Source organism: Mytilus galloprovincialis, chromosome 14 (genome assembly GCF_965363235.1).
Source record: "Mytilus galloprovincialis chromosome 14, xbMytGall1.hap1.1, whole genome shotgun sequence".
Lineage (NCBI taxonomy): Eukaryota > Metazoa > Mollusca > Bivalvia > Mytilida > Mytilidae > Mytilus > Mytilus galloprovincialis.
This window is the reverse complement of record NC_134851.1, coordinates 63,264,825-63,289,682: the sequence shown is the minus strand read 5'-3', so window position 1 is coordinate 63,289,682 and position 24,858 is coordinate 63,264,825. Positions and strand designations below refer to the sequence as shown.

At 33.1% G+C, this 24,858-nt stretch overlaps 1 protein-coding gene across 1 annotated transcript; it reads right to left on the bottom strand.

Moving 5' to 3' along the window:
* Positions 1-21,822: 21,822 nt before the first annotated feature.
* Positions 21,823-24,454, bottom strand: LOC143059857 (tereporin-Ca1-like). The gene is made up of 3 exons (XM_076233426.1): positions 24,339-24,454; positions 23,163-23,416; positions 21,823-22,374 (listed from the first exon to the last, which is right to left on the bottom strand). Exons 1-3 carry the CDS (start codon positions 24,370-24,372, stop codon positions 21,970-21,972), a joined length of 693 nt encoding a protein of 230 aa, XP_076089541.1. The 5' UTR covers positions 24,373-24,454; the 3' UTR covers positions 21,823-21,969.
* Positions 24,455-24,858: the final 404 nt, after the last annotated feature.

Genomic DNA, 24,858 nt, shown 5'->3' with positions numbered 1-24,858 from the left:
AAGTAAACAGTAACATGTCAACATCAACAAATGTTTTCGTTTAGATAATTTGATAAACAGTGGAAAAAAACCGCTTTAAATCAAATTAGTAAAGTACAATTTTTTCAAATTTGTGGCTTGTAATCTATTTCTTGCATGCATAGATATTTCTCGTAACACAATGCCCGGAGTGTGAAATGAAAAAGGTGATACGAAAATCGGCGTTTATTTGATTGACTTATTATGCATCATAAGACGACATAACGGTATTTCTATTGACCATTCGTTAAGTCATTGATGGCTTATGAAGGTTATGACGATAAACACTTCGTCCACTGCTATGGACATAATTGCTGCTTTCTAATAGCATACAAACAACTCACACTTTTCGATTGACAATCTTCTTTTGTTGAATTATTACATTCGAAATCGTACAAAGATTCTTTAAGATGTTATAAGGTGTGATGTTAGTCTGTCAACGGAAAAGATTTATGACGTCATACCAGAATATGCAAGATCAAAGATTCGCGGAATTATTAATTTATAGTGATGACCAAAAGAAAAGTAGTTTTAACAACTCCTTGTTTAATTTACATAGTAATGATAAACTCGCCGAAGACTAGTTTTTTTTTATTACACAATGTATATCAAAACTAATCAGCTCGAGTTGATATCAAGCAATATCCCATTCCCACTCGTTATGCAATCTATAAGTATCCTTATCGTTCGTTTTATTTCAATCTACATTAATTATGGACAAATATTGAATGACAATATTTAGCTGTAGGTTTTATGTAATAATTTTTTAAAGATGCTTTACAAAATTGCAAACAAGAAAATGTTTTGCGTTTTAAACTTTGCTTTGTAAATATAATATTCTATATATTTCTTACCTATAATGTCAACATTCCTTAGTTCTGCCAAAACAACTGCTGTGTCTATATTCTTTCTGAGAACAGATTTGTAAATCGAATCAACCGTTGTAGTCCCCAAGGCAATCTTGAGTCGTTGAATAATTTGCTCTAGCTTATAAAGAAATTTGATAAGATAACATTCCGTAAAATGATCTTCGTTTACCGTTAGGATTTCATTTATGCCATGACGTATCCTTTCAATATCATCCTCTACTTTTAATGCATTAGAATCTGGAAATTTTCCCCATCCGTTTGATGGTGTTGGAAGTAATTCTTCAAAGGTGATCAATTTATAACATAGCTGCACTGTAAAATTTTTAACCTTTGGTAACTCTGTTATCAAACGTAGTTCGGTAGGTGTTAAAACAGGTGGATTTCTTTTATTGTTGCAGTACTTATTAGATAATCTATATATGTAATGCGATACCGAAAGTCGCATTATATTCGGAAAAAGTTCAAGTACAAAACAAGCAAGTCTGGCACGTCTCTCTATATTATCAATCATACTGTAGTGATATATGATGTTGATTTACATGTTCGTTTTAGGTGATTTCTGCAAAAAACAATTGTTTTATCAAGATATTTTATAAAGGTTTTATTATATTTCAGTGCACGTGGTCGATAAATAATGGCAACCATAAGTCGACTAAAAGGAGAAAACAAATACGGGTTCCACACTTAAACCGATTGAAACACATTATTTTTAAGAGGAAATATTTTAACAATAGAACACTATAGTACAACAAAAAACAAACTACAATGCAAAATACACAAAAAATGAACAACTAGATAACAACTGCCATACTCCTGACTTGGTACAGGACATTTTAAGAACAAAAATGTTGGGTTCAACCTGCTTGTATGGCTAGGCAAAACCTCCATGCTTTATGGACATATTAGATATTCAGGTAAAATGACACCATTACATGACTGGAATACAGTACAAATTGACGCAAGAACATCCAAGACAGGGAAATACATATTAAATAAATAGTATAACCATAGTACACTCCGACAGGTTAACCACAGAAAAACAACGAATAACTTTAGTTAATTTAGGACATTACACAAAAGCAGCTTGGTAGAGTTAGTCTGTCACACGAACACATCAACGCCACAAAATGTAATGTCACAGGTGAATTTCTAAAAATTGGATAAAAATCAAGATTATGTTTCTAAATATGTTATGTGGTGTATTTTACAACAATTAAAATAATATCAATAGTTATAGTACAACTAACTATGTCGACTTTTCTTCAAAATTCAAACTGTGTAAAACAAATGAACCTTGTGCACATAGTTGCTTGAACCTAAAAGCATACACATCAACTAGGTTCTTAATTATATTTACTTTTACACACGAAACAATAAGACACAACACAATCTACGGTCATAAATACAAATGAAACTTCGTAACCAAATACATAAACGCTGGATAAGTTCAACACTTCCTACTGAAATGCAAATTTACACTCAGCCACTTAGCAAAACAGTCATATTTATGGATAGATCACTTAATGTACTTAAAAGACCAGACAAACTTAATGGTTTTACACAATCTAAGACGTGGAAAACATTTCCATGTTTATTTTAGACACGTATGAATCAACCAATTCGTCATGGTGTCCACAAAATTTGCGGAGTGTCATTTTCAATCTTTCCTCCTCATAACTTTGTTGGAGCAGTTTCTGCGTAAAGAGTACACTCTTGTATATGACTTCTGTATAGTGTGAACATGCACGAGCATAATTTGATTATTTTTTAAGTTGAAATCGTCTCGTTTGTCACATATTTTAGTTTGAAGTCGTTCATCTGTGTAAATATTGAGGAACATCAATGTATAAAGCAGTCCTTCTAGTATCCGTAGTATCCCTAATTTTAAGTTCACTGGGATATATGAAAGTAAAATTAAAGAACTTTGCAAGTTGCTTTTTAGCTCATCTGGCCCAAAAGGGTCAAATAAACTCCTCATATATACCAGGACTAAATTTTGTATATAAGCCAACAGATTCGTTAGTGACGCTCGAATCCAAAAAAGTTTAAATAGCCAAATAAAGTACAAAGTTGAAGAGCATTAAGATCCAAAATTCCTAAAAGTGTTGCCAAAAGCAGCTAAGGTAATCTATGCCTGAGGTAGAAAAGCCTTATTATTTTAAAAAATTAAAAATTTTGTAAACAGTTAATTCATAAATATAACAATATCAATGATAATTCATGTCAGCACAAAAAGTGCTGATTACTGGGCTTGTAAGACCCTCGGGGAAATAAGTCTCCACAAGCAGTGGCATCGACCCAGTGGTTGTAAATAAACTCATCATAGATACCAAGACTAAATTTTGTATATACGCCAGACGCGCGTGTCGTCTGCAAAAGACTCATCAGTGACGCTCGAATCCAAAAAAGTTAGTGATCTTTACTCATCAATTTGTGTCAGCCGTCCGCCGTTCGTCGTTCGCCCTCTGTCGTCGTCCGTTAACTTTTACAAATATTTTTTACTCTGAAGTTGGGGCAAAAAATACCAAAGGAACAGTCAAAAACTCATCAATCGAAAATAAACTGACAACGCCATGGCTAGAAAATAAAAAGACAAACAGACAAATACAAGTTTAGTATAAAATACAAAACATACATGTATAAAACTAAAGCCTCAGCAGATCCTGCTGCACATATGGCACCCTCGTATTGCTCATGATACTACAACCCGGTAAATAGTATAATTTAGTAGGTCACATTCGTGGTGAAGTGTATTGTAGTTACGACATAAGGAACATATCCGATATCATTTGTGAAACGGTTATTCCATAACGGTCAACGAACTCGTGATGGCGTTCGTAAAATTACCAAAGGGGTGATTTCAACTTCAACATTTGGAACTCTTGGCTTAAAATCTATCTTATGACCAGCAACCCTCTATTGAGGAAAGCTGAAATCATATTTTTTCGAAAAGTTTTATTTTCAACCGACCCCAATTTCTAGATGTAAGTCAAGATATGAGTCAGACTTAACGGTATTTGTTATATCCTTTATCTCTAGTTCTAAGGGATAGATGCGTTCAATATAATCATCTATGTAGCGGACTACTGGGCCAAATAAAACTACACTTTACCAAAACCATTTGTGCGTATGTCATTTTTTAAATGTATCCGATGACCCCACCCATCAACCAAGATGGCCGCCATGGCGCTAAAAATAAAACATGAGACAAAAAGGCAGTTTGTGGCTTATAGCTTTGAAACTAAAGCATTTAGAGGAAATCTGACATGAAATAACAATGTTCACCAGGTCAAGATGTATCTTCCCTGAAATTTCCGGACGCATTAGACAATCCGTTGTTGCAATGCTGCCCCAAAATTGGTAATGGTAAGGAAACTTTAATAATTGATAGTTATTATTTGAATATTATAATAGACAGAGATAAACTGTAAACAGCAAAATTGTTCAGCAACGTACGATTTACAAATAAAGTCAACGTGACCAAAATGGTCATTTAACCCCTTTTGACCTTCATAATCAGTTTTGGACAATCGTTGATAGGTTTTTGTTTTTTCGTAACTTGTGTAAAGTGTAAACAAGTCAAATGTGTTAATACTGTTGCTAATATTTATTAAGTTATTGTTTTGTATAAGAAAATATTGATTGATGGCTGGCTGTCTAGTGGAAAACAATTCATGAATATTAGGCACCAAATCAAATTCACAAATAACAGTTAGTTCTACAAAGTGGTTGTACTGACACATGTGACACGAACAGTTAAATATGTAGACTGCCACATGTTGGATTTGGGCAGATTTGCACCCTGCAACAGACCTATGGGTGATCAAAGTTGAATAGATGCCACACGTGGAGCAGGATCTGCTTACCCTTCCGGAGTTTGTTGTGGGGTTCGTGTTTAGTCTTTAGTTTTCTATGGTGTGTCTTCTGTACTACGATTTGTCTGTTCATCTTTTTCTTTATCCATGGCGAAGTCAGTTTATTATCAATCTATGAGTTGGACTGTCCCTCTGGTATCTTTCATTCTTCTTTTAGAATAAGTATAAAATTAAAATGAACTTAGTATACATACAGAGTCGAATGAGACAACTCTCCAAAAGGGACCAAATGACATCTATAAGTCACCGTATGGCATTCAACAATACACAAAGCCCATACTGCATAGTCAACGATAGAAGGCCACACAGTGATAAGTGAATAACAACTAAAACGAATAAAACTAATGGCCTAATTTATGTATATAAATATAAAAAAGAAGATGTGGTATGATTGCAAAAGAGACAACTATCCACCAAAATGTCACAGACCTTAACAACTATAGGTCACCGTACGGCCTTCAACAATGAGCAAAGCCCATACCACATAGTCAGCTATAAAAGGCCCCGATAAGACAATGTAAAATAATTCAAACGAGAAAACTAACGGCCTTATTTATGTAAAAAAAAATGAACGAAAATCAAATATGTAACACATAAACAAACGACAACCAATGAATTACAGGCTCCTGACTTGGGACAGACACATTCATAAATAATGAGGCGGGGTTAAACATGTTAGCGGGATCCCAACCCTCCCCCTAACCTGGGACAGTGGTATAACAGTACAACATAAGAACGAAATATAAAAATCAGTTGAAAAAGGCTTAACTCATCAGATGGACAAACATACAAGTGGACGTGGCCCGGTACTTATACATCCCGACAAATACTAAAACAAATATATAAAACATCAACAACAGACCACCACTGAATTACAGGCTCCTGACTTGGAATAGACACATACATACAGAATGTTGCGGCGGGGTTAAACCTGTTAGCGCGATGCCAACCCTCCCCACACCTGTGAGAGTGGTATAACAGTGAGAACATAAGAACGACCAATAACAATCAATTGAACACTTTCTGAGTTAATGTGACAGAATGTTTTGTTAAATATTTTTATAACAAAAAACAAGGTCAATGCAACGAAATCAAAAATTGTTTAACTCCGATTTTGTAAAAATGACGAAAGATCAGCATATATCACAGATTGATGATTTATAATTCCTGTCAGGCATTTTGTTAACACGGGTATCAAAATTATGGTCATTTTTCAAAATCAACAAGAATATATGATCAAAGGCAACGTTACAGTGATTAGCATACACACATGACATGACATTAACGGAAATTTGAACTTATGCAAAATAAAGTTTGAAAATATAAGGGTCTTCGAACATGGTTTCTGTGTAAATAACTGACAAACATGATTTTTTTTATTGTCAGATCTTCAACAACCAGATCATTCGAGCGAGTATTAGACCTATCCCATTCTTTTAAATTGAAATCTAAAAAGAAATATAATCGGTGATTGCCAAACACATTACTGTTAGTCAAGCAGTTTTTAAACATCGCTACATTGAAGACCTGTTGGTGACCCTCTGCTGTTGTTTTTTATTTGGTCGGGTTGTTGTCTCTTTGACACATTCCCCATTTCCATTTTCAATTTTATTTAAAGTTAAAATTTGACAGTTAAAATTTGCAGTTCTTCTGTATTGACTGAGTATTACTTGTTTTGCATTCAAATTTGTTGGTATATGTTCAAATATGATAAAATAAAATGTTGAATTATTTTAAGATTTCAATTGTTCATGCAATTTTAATATGTTATATTTTAGACGATACAAATTGCACAGCAAATTATAAAACACATTGAAAATGTGTATGGCAACTGCGTTTTAGCATTGTTATGCCTTATTATAGAATGAAAATATTTATGTATAGCATTCATGCAATAATTATCAACTAAATAAAATTTTACGTATTTACAAAGAAAATTTAAATTAAATAAAAGACAATTTGAGTTTAGATAGAGTTTTACTACAATTCCAGCGAGAGCCTATCAATGTAACGACATACAACAAGATAGTACGGCGGCTTTGTGAAAAATTGTGCACATCCTGCTACAAGCATGAAATTTGGCATAGACCTTCCTCAACTATTACTCTTTTATTTCAGAGAGGGAGGCATTTGAAAAAAATGTTTCACTTCCGGTAAAATCCATAATGGCGGACATGATACTTAAATCAGCCCAATATCGAAGGCTACTGTGTAAATATGTGTTATTATTATGATACTATCATAATATTTGGTACAAACTTTTGTTTTTGTACTTATTTTGGATAAATTAAATTGATTAGATGTCTATAATTACCCTACTTCCGGTTAAATCAAACATGACGGACATTGTACTAAAATAAGCTTATTTTTTAGGGAGGATAATAAATGTGTTTAAACGTATTGCTACTATCATTACATTGTGCAGGAACCTTTCTTTGGTGCTTCTAACATTGATACAATGTATAAGAAATATGTCTTTAAAACCATAACTTCCGGTAATATCCAAAATGGCGGACATAGAATTATCAATTTCTTATTGTAATAATCAACTTTTTTTCAAAATGAAAAAAAAAATGTTGGTTTTTTTTTCTGTTCGTTCAATTTTTGGCTTTAAGTTATTCTCAAAACCACTAATTCTATTCTGTTGTAAATGTTTTAAAATACAAAATTAACACTTTCGGTAAAACAAATATAGCGTAAAATTCAAAGATCAGTCCTCAATCCATATCTTCGATGTAGAGTTTTGAATAGATTGATTAAAACAAAGTAAAATCACTTAAGTACTAAAACATTTTTTGAAATTACTACAATGTTCAGCCAAAAATAACGGCCACCACCACATGCACACATCGCATTGCACAGGAGACCCGATTTTCCACATCTATAACAACGACCGCAGCATCCTTCCTTACATCCACAACAATGTACAAGCTACTGACAAAATGATGAGGCCTCAAAAAGATATTTTTAAAAGGGATCCTCTTTGTCCCTTCGCCATTCATTAGCGCCTTGACTGGGTAGCATAAGAGCCGATCTCAAGCTCGTCTCCCTTAACACCTGCCTTAGTATATTGCATGTTTTACATGCTGGAAAAGACTAGACCAAGTTGAGGGAATAGCCTCAAAAAGCGCAGTCTTTTTTTTCTCTTTTCAAGCAAAGAGAGAACCATATCACAACCGGTAAAGGCATGGGTAACAATAAGTGTGTTTGATCACTCATTGCCTAATGCATTTGAAAGGCCATTGATAGATATTAATCCAAAGTTTTATGCCCTCCCAAACACAATCCATAGTTCGTCTAACCCTATGTCAAGAAATAGCGAAACAGTAATGACAGCCTCAACATTAACGACTGTTCGAATCATGACTCGTTTAAATCGTGTTTCACTGCATCAGACACATGCACCATGATTCTAGTGTCTGCCTCTTAATGTGAACTTGTTTCTTAACTTGAAATACATCACGTGGTGGATAAAAAAAAATATCCTGAGCATTTGTTGCTATAACTACCATACGCATCCAAGACTCCATCCACCCGTATTACAGTTTCAAGGTATTTTATTAAGATAAGGACATAATACCCAATCAGCATACTCGTTAGGCTGCAATTCACAATAGGAGAGCTGATTTTTCACATTTACAAAGACTGTGGTATTGTTTCTCACATCCATAATGTACATTTGTACAAGCTCCTGATAAGATGAAGAGGCCTCACAAAGATTTGTCCAAAAGGGTTCCCATGAATCATATTTGTTCCTTCGCCATTCATACGCGTCTGGACTAGTTAGCATAGGAACTAATTCCAAGCTTGTTACTCATTCACACCCGCCATGGTATATTGCACGCTTTAATGCTGAAAAAGACTAGTTCGTCGTGGGAATAGCCTCAAATAGTCTTTCCTCTTCCAAAAACACATGTTTTCTTGCTTTGTTAACCCCATCTGATAAGGTTTTTTTTCAATCTTACAACAAAACAACGTATCGTTTTCAATGACATTATCAAATCCATATCTGGTGATGTTGGCTGATCAATCATCAGTCATATCTTCAAACGCCATTAATGTCGCAGATCCTTTTCCAGCAAACGTGTTATCTCTTAATGCCTAGTGTATTGGGAAGGTCATGTATAGATATATATCTTAAGCTTTTTCCAATTCTAAATGCAAACCAAGGTTTTTTTGCCCCTTTGTCACGGAATAGCGAAACAGCAATGACATCAATATCGACTGTTCGAGTCATGACTCAGTTAAGTCTGTGTTTCACTGCATCAGACACGTGGATCTTGATTCTAGTGTCAGTCTCTTCGTGTAAACATGTTGCTAAACTTGAAACATCATCAACTGGTGGATAACACTGAACATCCTGAGCATTTATTGCTACAATTACCTTTTCCCCAAAATTGTATTGAGCAAGCTGCTGTGAATGAAAACTTAAAAATTCTTTCTTATTGTCGTCATCTCTCAGAAAACTTTGCCAATTTTGAGGATTTTTTTTTTACCCTGGTTTCGTCCTTTTATTCCCTGTCCCCTAAACGTAGCCCTTGCTTCTTGTAGCAGCTTTCAAACTACCATTATTGTCTATGTTAGCATCCAAGACTACATCCACTGTTGTTACAGTTTGAACGTGTTTCCTAACGAATATGCTGATTGGGTATTTTGTCCCTACCTTAATAAAATACCTTGAAACTGTAACAAGAGTGGATGAAGTCTTTGATGAGTATGGTAGTTGTAGCAACAAATGCTCAGGATATTCTATCTTATCCACCACGTGATGTATTTCAAGTGTAGCACCATGTTCACCATAGAGACAGACACTAAAATCATGGTGCATGTGTCTGATGCAGTGAAACACGAACTTAAACTAGTCATGATTAACTGTCGGTACTGACGATGCTGAAAATACTATTTCGCTATTCCGTGACATAGGGGCAGACGAACTATGGATTGTGTTTGGGGAGGCAAAAATCTTTGGATTAATATATATCAATGGCCTTTCAAATGCACTAGGCAATGAGAAATCACACACACTTTTTGTGACTCATACCTTTACCGGTAGTGATACGGTTCTCTCTTTGCTTGAAAAGGGAAAAGACCACCGCGTTATAGACATTGGTGGCATTTGAAGATGTGACTTTAACATAAAGAATGATGATTGATCAGCCTAAATCACCGGGGTTTTACTGTAAGATCGCACAAACTTATCAGATGGAGCTAACATGGTTAACGAAGCAAGAAAATAACTATTTGCAGAAAAGGGAAGGCTAATTATAATTGAGGCTATTCCATCAACTTGGTCTAATCTTTACAAGCATGTAAAACGTGGAATATACTAACGCAAGTGTTTAGTGGACGAGCTTGGGATTAACTCTTATGCTACCCAGTCCAGGCGCTAATGGATGGCGAAGGGACAAAGAGAATCCCTTTTAAAAAAACTCTTTCTGAGGTTTCATCATTTTGTCAGAAACTTGTACATTGTGAATGTAAGAAAGGATGCCGCAGTCATTGTTAATGAGAAAATTTGGGTCTCTCGTGCACTGCCTTGTGTGCATGTGGTGGTGACTGTGAATAAACATGTATTCTTAGCTAAATAGAAGTAATTTTTAAAATGTTTTAGTACTATAGAGATTTTATTTTGTTTGAATCAATCTATCCAAAACTCTACATCGAAGAAATGGATTGAGGATTTATCTTTGAAATTTACGCCATTGTTTTACCGGAAGTGTCAACATTGTATTTTAACATTTACAACATGATAGAATAAGTGGTTTTGGGGATAACTTAGAGCCAAACGTTTAATGACCAGCACAAAAAAAATCTTTTTCTTTCCATTTTGAAAAAAGTTGAATATTTGAATCATAATTTGATATTTCTATGTCCGCCATTTTGGATATCACCGGAAGTAAGGGTTTTTGAGACATATATCTTATACATTGTATACATCAGAAGAACCAAAGAAAGGTTCCTGCGCAATGTCATGATAGTAGCAATACGTTAAAACACATTTCAATTACCATCCTTAAAAAATAAGCTTATTTAAGTACAATGTCCGCCATGTTGAATTTTACCGGAAGTAGGGTTTTTGAAGACATCTTATCTATATAATATATCCAAAAGTAGTACAAAACAAAGGTGTGTAACAAATAGTATGCTAGTAGCATGATAATCACACCTTTTCACATACTAGCCTTCAATATTAGGCTGATTCAAGTACGATGTCCGCCATTTTGGATTTTACCGGAAGTGAGACATTTTTTTCAAATGCCTTCCTATCTGAAATAAAAGAGTAATAGTTGAGGAAGGTCTATGCCAAATTTCATGCTTGTAGCAGGATGTGCACAATTCGTCTGAAATATGCTGGTAGCCGCCGGACTAAGAGAGGTGTATTAATATTCCTACTTCCATGGCTAACATCTGCGTACTTTTCCAAAACGTATGAGATCAATCCCAGTTTTTTTGGGGTGTTCGTGTTGCTAAGTTTTTAGCTTTATATGTTGTGTTTAGGTAACTTGACTGGTGTTTGTATTTAGTAGTTTATCATCTTTTCTTTGCTTTGCCATTTCCAATTATATTCGGTTTATGACATTGACTATCCCTTAGGTTTCTTTCGATTCTTTTCAAATATATTCAGATAATCAAATATGTCAAGGATAAGTAACTAGACAATGGTAATTAGATCTCTTCTAATAAATGATAAAATCAAGTTAATTTAGTTAGAAAATCCTCCAATCTTCACTTATGAGTCTGGTGTAGACGAAACGTGCGTCTGGTGTGTTAGATTATAAGTCTGGTACCTTTGATATAACTAGTGACACCAATGGTTCGATGCCATTGCTTGTATACGTTTCATCCTCGAGGGTATCAACAGCCCAGAAGTTATCACTCGGTGTTGACATGATAATCAAATATATGTTCATTTTAATATGAATTTACTGTTTACAAAAGACTTAGTATGATTTTTTTTCAAAATAGCATTTTTTTTAATAAAATACGTATTTTTTTATCTCAGTATAAGGTATAGATAACCTTATCCATATAAGGCCTTACTTTTGGTAATTTTGGTTCTTCAATGCAATTTTGTACTTGTATGGCTTTATAACTATTTTTATCTGAGCGTCTCTGATGAGTCTCATGTAGACGAAACGCGCGACTGGCGTGTCAAATTATAATCCTGGTACCTTTTAACTAGTAAAACTAATCAAAGCCAGGCTTCTAAATTATTGTGAATCGGTATAATCTAGAAGCGGCGTAATGCAGATGCGATGCTAAACAAAATCAAAAGATCTGCTAAAATGCATACAATTTAAAACTGTTTTATCTTACAAAAGCATTAGAGTATTTGACTTTTATACTCCTTACACTAGTATTCCATACCAAAAGACAAATTCTAATATGACGTTTTGTCAAACGCTTTGAGTACACAGCCGTGGTGAAATATGAATTTATTGTTCGGGCTGTTCCGATCTTACTCCACGTCATATGCTCTTTTATGAATGAGCTACCCGACGTCATAGAACAATGATATAGGAATACGGGAAAATATACGCTTGTGAAACTTAAAATCATCACAACAAGGAAATATATCAAGCGATGCTAAAATGTGTAATATGCAATATTGTATTATACAAACTAGACATATAAATAAAATTCTTATCTAAATTCATCAAAATCTATCTATATACGTTATTGTAAATAGTTTAAGCATCTCACTTATTCAGTTTGCTTCGTTCTTTTACGTCAATTAAACCGTGCGTTTAATCATGGGAACGGCATATATTTGCCTTCACCTAGAGCGCTTTGATCCAAAATAATTGTCGTATTTGTCTTATTAGAATCGAAATAATTCAGTGGGTTTTGAATGTATCGTGATTTTACCACGGGTTGTCCCTTAATGCCTATATTTTACCCCTCGCTATCGCTCAGTGTAATATATTAAGCATAAAGTGTCAATCCGTGGTAAAATCACGATATATACAAGCCCCAATGAAGTATTTTTTTATTAAACTATTTGGTCGTTAAACATTTAACAACGTAGGTCCAAGTATTTTGTCTTAAGGCATGATATAATGAACTTAGAATTTGTAAATAATCACTATCCTTAAAACAAACAATTTTGCAACTGACATTATGACGGAGATGCTTGATTTCTTGGCACCATATTTGTAATGTTTGGATGACGTGGTTTTCAACAAGAATTGGTATTTCTATGGAAACCCACTGTGCTTCACGTCTTGTCGATTTGTTCCTGTATTTACATATGGATGGCTTCATTTTAAAGTTTTAATGAATATTTGAAATAAGATAGTATTATCATTTAACTTTAAGTGTGGGTCACCGTGCTATTTTTCAAACTACAAGTCGTGCAACATTGCCCAAATTTGCATAGATTGTTCATAAAAAAACACATTTTGTCCGTATTCAAGATGGCAGTATACCATGAATCTACTTAAGCGTATGTAGATGTAACAATGTTTTTATTATACACGATGTATTTTTATTTGTGAGCAATCTAACTCAACAATGTTTGCATACCGTATTGAATAATGATCCAATGTATTATGAATTCATTTGAAATAGGTATATGACATAAACAAGTCTTGTGACAACTGTATATATCGTCATATCGTCATACTCATAATACAGATTATTTTATAATCTGAAGTAATGTTAAAGCAATTGTATTTCTTTTTTTTAAATTAAATAATATATAGTTATTGTAAAAAAATAAGACTCATCATAGATACCAGGATTTAATTTTGTGCTAACACCAGTCGCGCGTTTCGTCTACACATGACTCATCAGAGACGCTTTAATACAAACAAGTTGAAATCCTAAATAAAGTACGAAGTTGAAGAGCATTGAGGACCTAAACTCACGGGCTAAAGGTCCTAAACGTGCTTCCAAATACAGCTAAGGTGATCTATTACTGAGGCAGAAAAACCTTAGTATTTAAAAAAATCAAAGTTTTGTAAACAGGTAATTTTAAATTATAAGTATGACCATATCAATGATAATTCATGTCAACACAGAAATGCTGACTACTGGGCTGCTGAAAAATGTATTATAATTTAAATGAAAGGACAAATAAATAAGCTTGTGCCTATTTGTTGTAGATAGTCCCACGTTGTGTTGATTGATACAAATACTACAATGCCTATTGGTTTTCCATCCATGATACTCGCCGGAATTACTACAGATATATTTACTGGATTATAAATATTGATATTGAAATTTATATTAATATACATATATGCATTTGCTATTTTAACAAAAACAAACGATTCCCTATTGGGTGTTAGCCATTAAAATACTCATTTACTATCATAACAAATGCGCATACTAGAACAAACGATTCCCTATTGGGTGTTAGCCATTAAAATACTCATTTACTATCATAACAAATGCGCATACTAGTTCAGCAGCATTGCCATTCGCATTCAATATCATTACAAATATGCCAATATAATAGTTATAGATATTCAACAAAAAAAATACTATTCTAAATAAACCACTTATTAATAATCAGTATCAATAACATTTGCAGGTTAATACAAAAGAACAACTTTTTAACCTTTTTTTCTAAAGTAAAGAAAGACATGCTTAGATGATTGTTACCATTGATTATCGACGTTTCTATGAGAAACGAGCTTACTTTTTAATTTATTTACGTAATTAGTATTGATTACATTTATCTCTAAAACGATAATATTGCAAACAACTATGCATGCCATGCTGTATTAAACAAAAAGACATGCTTAGATGATTGTTACCATTGATTATCGACGTTTCTATGAGAAACGAGCTTACTTTTTAATATATTTACGTACTTAGTATTGATTCATTTATCTCTAAAACGATAATATTGCAAACAACAATGCATGCCATGCTGTATTAAACAAAAACTGTATAATAATCGAAAATAATACAAACGTTAAAAACTCACTCAAAAGAAAGTAAATCTTCCAAAATGTAACGAAAATACATTTAAATCAATTTGTCAACGTATTCATTAAACAAGTGTTTTATTTGTATGTAATTGATTGTTGAGATAGAGTATTAAACAACAAAACATAAAGATCACCATGTTATTTTTTAAAATAAAGTTAATAAAAGACACTGACATTGGACTTTTAAATTTCCCAGGGCAGTTTTAAGGACGAACCTGATACCTTTAAAACAGGTGGAATATTAGATATTTGTATTTGTAAAATTAAGTCTTTGACTTGAGCTTTATAACTGAACATTCTAATAAGATAAACTGACGATTATAATTGAAAACAAAATAAATAAAACAAGAGGCTCTCAAGAGACTGAATCGCTCACCTGTTGTTTTTTTTTTCTTTGGCTCTTTCGTCCATGTTTTTTTTGCTTTTCAATATATATATATTAATGAGTGGCTTAAAAATGCTATTTAACAGTTCATTGTATCTATCATATTTTCTTCATAAGCAAATGAATGCATTTTACCCATATGTTCCATTTTAGTCATAGTGTCTATGTTTCTTGACGTACAAGAAATAAAATACAAATCCATAATAGATTCAGTTGAGAAGATTTTTAAAGTTTAAAAACATAAACAACTTGTGTAAATTTGTCCTTAAAATGCAATTACTCCTTAAGGGGTCAATTGACAATTTGGTTCATATAAAACTTTTTTGTAGATCTTACTTTGCTGAACATTTTTGCTTTTTACATTTTATTTTTATATCCAACAATATTCAAGATAATAACCAAAAACTGCAAAATGTCCTGAAAAACAGCGTGACAGCAACACTACAATGAGTTGTTTTATTCGTCTGAAAAGTTCAGAGCTGATAGATCTGGACTTATTGAACATTTTTACTCCATATCAGATTTGTTCTAAATGCGTTAGTTTCTGAGATATAAGCCAAAACTGCATTTGACCCCTATGTTCTATTTTTACTCATGTCGGCCATGTTTGTTAATGGATCATAAATTCGGATACTATTCATAAAAAAGATTCCTAAAGGAGCATTCAGTTAAAGTTAAGAAGTATTAGGCACAATAGTTTTAGTTTTATATTTATATTGCCGTTTGATGGTTGGGACTGGTCGACTTTAAATTGGAATTATTCAAATATAAGCTAGAATATTTAGTATACGTCATTATTATGCATTCATATATTCTTTTTTGTGATGACAAAAATACAAATAAATTACACGAGTATGATGTATAGCTTACAAGCAAAATCGAAGTTAAACAGATATACAAATGAACAAGTATAATATTAATTATTAAAAACAGTAACTTGAAGTATATACGTATCAAAGCTGCAAATAGTTGTCTATTCGAAATAACATAAAAACAATGTGGTGCACACTTTGAAATAACCAGCTACGCGGGTTATTCAGTGTGCACCACATGTTTGATGTTATTTCTTCATAGACAGAAAAAAATATTACAGTCATTCCTTAAAGATAACATTGATTGATTGCTGTTTGTCTAGTGCAAAACAATTTATAAATATTACAGACAAAACAAAATTAACAGATAATAAAAACAGTTAGTACTGCAAAGTGGTTAGACTGACTCAAACAGTTACAATATTTTTTGTAGACTGCCGCATGTTTGATAGGGGCAGATTTGTTCTCTGCAACAGACCTATGATTGATCAAAGTTAAATACGTTAGAAGTAAAAGATTAAGATTAACTTACTATATATTAAGAGTGCCAAATAAAAAAAAAAACTAAATGATGTGGTATTATTGCCAATGAGACAAATCTCCACAAGAGACCAAGTGACACAGACATTAACAAATATAGGTCACCGTACGGCATTCAAAAATGAGCAGAGACCATACCGCATAGTCAGCTGCAAAAGGCCCCGAAATGACAAATATAAAACAATTTAAACGAGAAAACTAACGGGATTATTTTTTTTCCTCTATTAATATAAGACTCACCACTAGGTTGATGCCAATGCTGGTGGACGTTTCATCTCCGAGGGTTTCACCAGCCCAGTAGTCAGCACTTCGGTGTTGAAAATGCCTGTACCAAGTCAGGAATATGACAGTTGTTATCCATTCGTTTGATGTGTTTGGACTTTTGATTTTGCCTTTTGATTTTGGACTTTCCTTTTTGAATTTTCCTCGGAGTTCAGTATTTTTGTGTTTTTACTTTTTATGTACAAATTGAACGAAAAACAAGTATATAACACATCAACAAATGACCACCACTGAATTACAGGCTCTTGACTTGGAATAGACATATACATACAAAATGTCGCGGGGTTAAACATATTAGCTGGATCCTAACCCCCTAACCTGGGACAGTGGTGTTACAGTACAACATAAGAATGAACTATCAAAATCAGTTAAATACTTTCTGGTTTTAGGTGACAGAATGTTTTGTTAAATATCTTCACATAAAAGAACAAGGTCAAATGCAAACTCTGTTTTAGTACAAATGACGAAAGATCAGAATATATCACAGATTAATAATTATAACTCATGTCGTACATTTTGACTACGCGGGAATCAAAGGTACGGCATTGTTTAAACTAAATATAATCGAAAGCAACGATGATAAGCATTTCACACATGACATGACAATCTACGGAAAATTAAATTATTGTGTTACTGCATCATCACACTAGCAAAATAGAAAATGTTGTTGAATATTCTAAAATATTTGAGCAAGGTAATGCAAAATAAAGTTTAAAAATATATTGTTTAAAGGGTCCTTAAATATGGTTTTATATGTAAATAATTGACAAAACATAAAAACATTTCGACTGTGAGATTTTCAACGATGAGATCATTCAAGCGAGTAGTAGACCTATACCATTCATTTAAATTTCCCTTCTAACGATTAAAAAGAATTGACTGATTAATACTAATTTTGCATTTACACTTGTTGGTTGGAGCTTGTTCAAATATGATAAAACAAAATGTCGAATCATCATTAGATTTCAATTATCAATGCATTTTCTATACATTATATTTTAGACGATCAAAAAACCAGCACAGCAAATAATACCACATATTAAAATTTGTTTGGCAACTGCTATTTAAGAAATTGAATGCCGTATTATAGACTGCAAATATAGCATTCATGCAAAAACGATCAACTAAATAAAGTTTAAGTATTTGCATCAGAAGGTTTTAATCAATTAATAAAACAAATGATGTTAGATAAAGTTTCTAGTGCTTACATATACAATTTCAGTGGGAGTTTTACAAGGTAAGCGAAAAACAACAAGAGCGGTATATTAATATTCCAACTTGCATGACCAACATGACAGGAGCCACGTGTAGTCAGAAATCTGCTTACTTTTCTTAATCGTATGAGGTCATTCCCAATTGTTTGTTCAGTTCTTATGTTATGTTTAATTAAACTGACTGTTGTTTTTATTAGTCGTATTTCTTTTTGCCTATATAATCGGTTTGTGACTTTGACTATCAATTCGGTATCTTTTGATTCATTTCAGATATATTAAGATAATTAAATATATCAAAGTATAAGATGGTGGTAATAAGCTCTCTTAATATGAATGACAAATCATACAGTGTTCGAAATCAAGTTAATTTAGTTTAAAAATTTCCTTAAATCTTTATATTATCAACTTACCGATGTCTATAAAATTTCTCCTTTTCAGAATTGATTTTCTGAAGATATTATGATAAAAATCTAATTTTCCTGATGACACTTTTGAATGGATATTTTTCTATCACAAATATTGACACACTTCAGTAAATATTTTAAAACAGCTCAACATTTAAATAAGTTGATATGTGATATATATATTTTAAATGTTTTACGAAGGTTAATATATTTGATACTCCTGTATCGATAATACGATATGTCTTCACTCCAGGTGGTTGAATTAGAACGCTGGAGAGAAGAGTAAAATACAGTTTTCAGATAAATTGTCAATTACCTTGTGAAAAACGCAAATAAATAAAAATCAAGCAAGCGTCGTAATCATTCAGAATAAATTAACGGAAATGGACGACAAATCAGTAGTATTAGTACGGATTCAAACGTTTCACTTGAGAAATGTTGGTTTTTAAGTCACATACAATTATTTAACTCCCTCTGACACTTTTAAAGTATTTTTCAAACTACTGTGTGTCATAAAAGATCGCAGTTTAAAGAAACAGTAAGCACGTAATTGTCAGACTCAACTCCAGCTTTAAACAAGCTTTTGATATTAGTAGTAGAGTTTACTGAACAGAGTATGTAATTCATATTTCAATTTTAAAGTCTTAGTAAGGACTCTGAACCTATTGGCATAAGTTATATCTCGTCCTTTATTACAGAGAATATTAAAAAATACATTTTATTGCATATTAGAAAAACATAAATGGAAGCTCAGCAATAAAATGATCAACCTTTTTTTCTGTTTACCAACTTTACCATGTAACTTCAAGTTTCAAAAATGTTTTATGAAACACCATTTTATAAATAATGGTTTCATGCTTTTGAAACGCTACAAATGTATTTTTATGACTCAAAATGAAATGCAGGGGTAAATTCCACCATAATTCTTAAATACAAAAAAACTTTATGTGTCGACCCTCTGTGACGTCCGGATGTGACGTTCTATTATTTGACAGTATTACACTAAAAATTAAGTTCTATAGTTACAACTGTTATACCTCTAAAATCTAATGCCCTAACCAGTGTAGGATGAATATCCTTAGTTTGCATGTGATCGAAAGGAAATGCGTAGTGTTGGGGATATAATACATGTGATTGCTAATTGGTACTTGTCGGATACGGAGACAAAATAATGATGACGATGTGTTTACAATCACGTTCATGTGTCCTTTGTTATGTTATTACCTTCTATAAATGTTTAAGAATAACATTGATTTCGAATTTTTGAAAAACTAAGGCTTTTCTACCTCAGGAATAGATAAGCTGTATTAGGCAAAACTTCTGGGAATAGTTTGGTCCTCAATGCTTTATAACTTCGTGCAAAATTTGGTCTTTTTATTTTTTTTGGATTATATCTTCACTGATAAGTCTTATGTATACGAAACGCGCGTCTGTCGCAAATACAAAGTTTCAATCCTGGTATCTGTGATGAGTTTATTGATGTATTATATGGATACGTTAAAGAATAATATGAGACCGTTGTGGTCATAAAGGGATAAGTTAAAGAAGAATGGATATGACACTGATGTACATGTACAGAGGAATATACAGATATATGATACGTTTTCAATTTCGTATGATGAATAAGTAACTGAACGCGAGCAATATTATCTTAAATAGTCATATAAACATAAAAATGGTTTAATCTGCGTAACATTTATCCGAGTCAAACTTTGCATGAACGTGACTGAACCTAGATGTTAAATAATAAAATTGAGAACGGAAATGGGGAATGTGTCAAAGAGACAACAACCCGACCAAATAACAAACACAACAGCAGAGGGTCACCAACAGGTCTTCAATGTAGCGAGAAATTCCCGCACCCGGAGGCGTCCTTCAGCTGGCCCCTAAACAAATATATACTAGTCCAGTAATAATGAACGCCATACTAATTTCCAAATTGTACACAAGAAACTAAAATTAAAATAATACAAGACTAACAAAGGCCAGAGGCTCCTGACTTGGGACAGGCGCAAAAATGCGGCGGGGTTAAACATGTTTGTGAGATGTCAACCCTCCCCCTATACCTCTAACCAATGTAGAAAAGTAATCACATAACAATACGTACATTAAAATTCAGTTCAAGAGAAGTCCGAGTCTGATGTCAGAAGATGTAACCAAAGAAAATAAACAAAATGACAATAATACATAAATAACAACAGACTACTAGCAGTTAACTGACATGCCATCTCCAGACTTCAATTAAACTGACTGAAAGATTATGATTTCATCATATGAACATCAGGCACAATTCTTCCCGTTAGGGGTTTAGTATCATACCATCATAACATATATGATAATAAGCATGTCTTTTCTCAGAACATGGAAGATTTAAACGTATAAGAACTAGTGCTGCATATTGAATAATACGAATAGGTTCCACTTTAATACATGCACACATAGTAGACCCTTTGCTCAAACTTACGACAAATACTCACATCATAATCATTTGTTAGGAGTTTTGAAGTTATAAATAAAAATAAGCAGGCAGAAAAATATACCACACCGCTAAAACGCCACAGCAATTGAACAAAAACATAAGTGTGGACTTAAAATAGATTTGTTTAAAGCTTCCTCTCTTGATATTCAACAAGAGGACGAAAAACTGTTTTGACTATTCATAAAAAATGATGTGCATCATAACTATGATAATTCTACATTTCTACAATGTCAAAAACTTGTACATGAACTAAATCAGTAGTTTACATAAGTATTCTTTTTCTAGCAGGAGACATATTTGGACCATTAAACCATCGACAGTTTTGATACTGCTCATTGTTCCACTTGTGTCGCTTATTGCTATTGTGTAAACAAAAGTACTTTAGTTTCTTGTGTATAATTCGGAGTTTAGTATGACTTTCATTATCACTGAACTAGTATGCATATTTGTTAAGGGGCTAACTGAAGGACGCCTCCGGGTGCGGGAGTTTCTCGTTACATTGAAGACCCATTGGCTGTTGTCTGCTCTATGATCGGGTTGTTGTCGCTTTAACACATTCCCCATTTCCATTCTCAATTTTATTTAGATTATTTTTCCGTATTTTTTTAAACAAAAACTTTAAAATAGAGGCGAAAAATACCAAAGGGACATTTAAACTCGTAATGCGAAAATAATCTGACAACCCCATGGATAAAAAAGAAAATAATCCACAGACAAAAACTAGTACACAAAACACAACATAGAACACTAAAACCCAAATTAAACAGGAACCAGATCCGTATGTTCCTGTAACGGTATTCCAGGTGGTATGGGCTATCCGAAAATTTAGATAACTATGTTGCTTTTTTTTTGTATTTCATATTAACTCGAATAAGGATTAGAACTGAATGGAATTGAATTAAAATTGATAGTAGGTGTTCCGACATGGTTGAATAAAGAAATAAATAAAAGTAAATTCAATAAAATGGTCAATGCGAAATCCACATGCATAAACAAGTCCATGTACGCTTATTTATATATATTAAATTTGTATATTCACTCATTATTTTTCCATCGAACATAATATTTAGTTTGTCACGTAGGTCTGGTAGGTATTAACACACTTAGTTTAAAACTATAAAAAAAAATCGACCATTGTACAGAATTGAAGTTACCCGACAATAGGTACTTTCTCAACCTGCTTTTTCAATGAGTCTGCCAGATCATTTAACTCAAAAGGTCGGACGATGATACGAGCTTTAGCTTTATGACTGGTCCCCATAATTCCAGTGACTTCAAATTGGCTGTCCTTTATAGATATTGTTTTAGTATGTTGGTAATATTCTCCACGTCGGAGATTTAAACCAGAACCGCTTGTTCCAGACTCCATTTGTTGGAACCAGTCTTTATGTTGCGTTACTCCTTTGTCTGTTATCCCAACGCCTAGTTCATTGCTGTGTAAATCAAAACTGTAGGGACAACTCCACATGACGACTGCTCTTTTACCAGTAGACGATATCAACCAGGATGCAGTTCCGTATGTACCGGTTGCAGTATTTCCGGTTTTGTGTGCTACCTGCAAATGAAATATAAAATGTAATGTATATTTCTTTTTGTCTTTTGTCGCAAACTTTCTTTTGGAAGATTTAGGACGAAAAAGATTAGAATTTAATGGAATCGATAAAATAAAATATACCAAGTGGTACAACATAGTCGGATGAAAAAAATATCTAAATGTTAATCTAATAAAACGGATTTATATGCATGCATTATGTATCATCGACTTTGATATGACATGTGCTTTTGTAGGTCACGTGGGTCAGATCAGTACCTAAACACAATAAATTAAAACATATTTCTTTGAAAAATGACTGAAGAGATCTTATGTTGGCTAAGCCTATGAATGGTTTTCGTATTTATAAACTTGTTTTTTTTTTACAGTCTTTTGTGATTATTTTGCTGTTACGCTACTGTTACATGTGTTAGGTTAGAGTTCAACGATTAACACGATATAAACATAATTTGTGCTTATCTAAAATAAGGAACCTGCAATTTAGTAGGTGTCGTGGTTGCTGAATGTAATATTTGTTTTTCGTTCATTGTTTAGTACCAATTCAGAACTTTAGTTTTTTTGGTTTGAATTTGTTTACATTGTCAGAGACTGCAATAGCTGATTATACGTTATGGATTTTACTATTTTTTAATTGTGATTTATTGGGTTTAGTCATCCCATTGACAATAATAATGTACAAAACAATAAGCAAATAACAAATATGTAACATCGCAACAAACAACACTGAATTATTAATTATTAATAGTATATACTAGAAACGTTTACACCGGTCATGAGTGTCTGCTACTTACGAACTGTTCCCTTTGTCCTGGTCTAACTACCACCGGTGGAGCTTGAATAATGCCACCATTGATGTATGATTCGGGGTAAATCAAAGGGTATTTGGTCCAGTTTTCTACCTCCACCGTACAGACAACACTATAACCAGAACCACCTAAAAGGCCATTAAGTACACTTGCACCAGAAGTAACAGCACTAGCAGCCGATCCAGCCGCCGCTATAGCAGCTGCCCAGTCTATCAAACCAGTAACTCTTGCAAATAGCCCTGAAAGTTAGAAACATCTAATTTTGTTCATGGTAATATATGTCTGTTTTTCAAAGCATTTTGAAAATAGAACGTTTTGAACAGATTTAAATTTCAAAACCACTAGTATGCGTATGTCAAAACATTTTCTTGACTTCTAAAATAACACGTTAATGCATAACAACTTTAATGTGAAGACTCTAGCTATCACAACTGCCTTACTATCGTCGGTAAACCTCGGCAAATTTCGCTATCTTTCATCTAAGATCTGCCAAATGAAAAGCAAAGCATCGGGGATTTTTAATAGTTTTCTTCCTTATCAATGCTGCAACAAACTCCCTAACGATAGAAAAAATAACTGAAGATTTCTTTAATTGTTGGTTGGCCCTCAATGCTCTTCAAAATCGTACTTTGTTTGGCCTATTCAACTTCTTTTTTATTCGAGCGTCACTGATGAGTCTTTTGTAGACGACACGCGCGTCTAGCGCAAATACAAACTTTCAATTCTGGTATCTTTGACGAGAATAGATTTCTGAATTGACACTTCATCCACGGAAAATTTGACAAAAAGTATTTTCAAATTTTGCTGTTGTATTTGGCTCTAGGTCATACAAAATTATTTTTTACAAATTTAAAAGCAAGTTCCACAAAGGAAATGATTTCTTAAAATATTCCCTTAACAACAGACTGAACCTAAACATGTTAAAATGTTGATGTCATAGACGCCGTCGATGACGTACATTCAAGTATCCCATTTTTATCAGGCTGGCCCAGTTCCAAAGTTTGTTTAACAATTAGAATGACAGAATGACGAGAAGACATACGATTAGTATACACTTCCACTTCTTTAGGGACTATACAAATCTATAATTAAAAGAATTAGAAGACTGCCGCAATATTCCTAATGCAAATATTTACACAAAAAATATGTGGACGTACATACCAGTAAGACAACATAACAGAAGGGCAACTCTCATGTTTGTGGACGTTAGGATTAAGTCTAAGTGGAATAAGTTGATAACCTTTTGCTCCTGTTCTTACTATTTTGATAACCTATTTGATTTATCCTGCTAGATTACAACCAAAGGTTATACGGTTAACGTGTGCAGGCGACATATGCATGAATTTAAATATTATTATCAAATGAAAAGTATGGAATGTACAAGCGGAAACATCACGAATAAAAATATGTGTACCGATAAAAGAGCATGTTCAGTTCTGGACTGTTGTCGATTTATACATAATACCCATTAACATTGAATTTCACAGCACATCATTCCTTGTGCAATGTTCGCCATTTCAATTATAACGCTATTTGAAATTACCAATAATTAAAGTTTTCAGAGACAAACAATTGCAAATTTCGATGTTATTAAACTGAACTTTTAATGAATGTATAAAACCATTAGTCCAGCAGATAGGTGCAATATGTGAAGGAATTGTGCACTTCGTGTTAAAAGCAC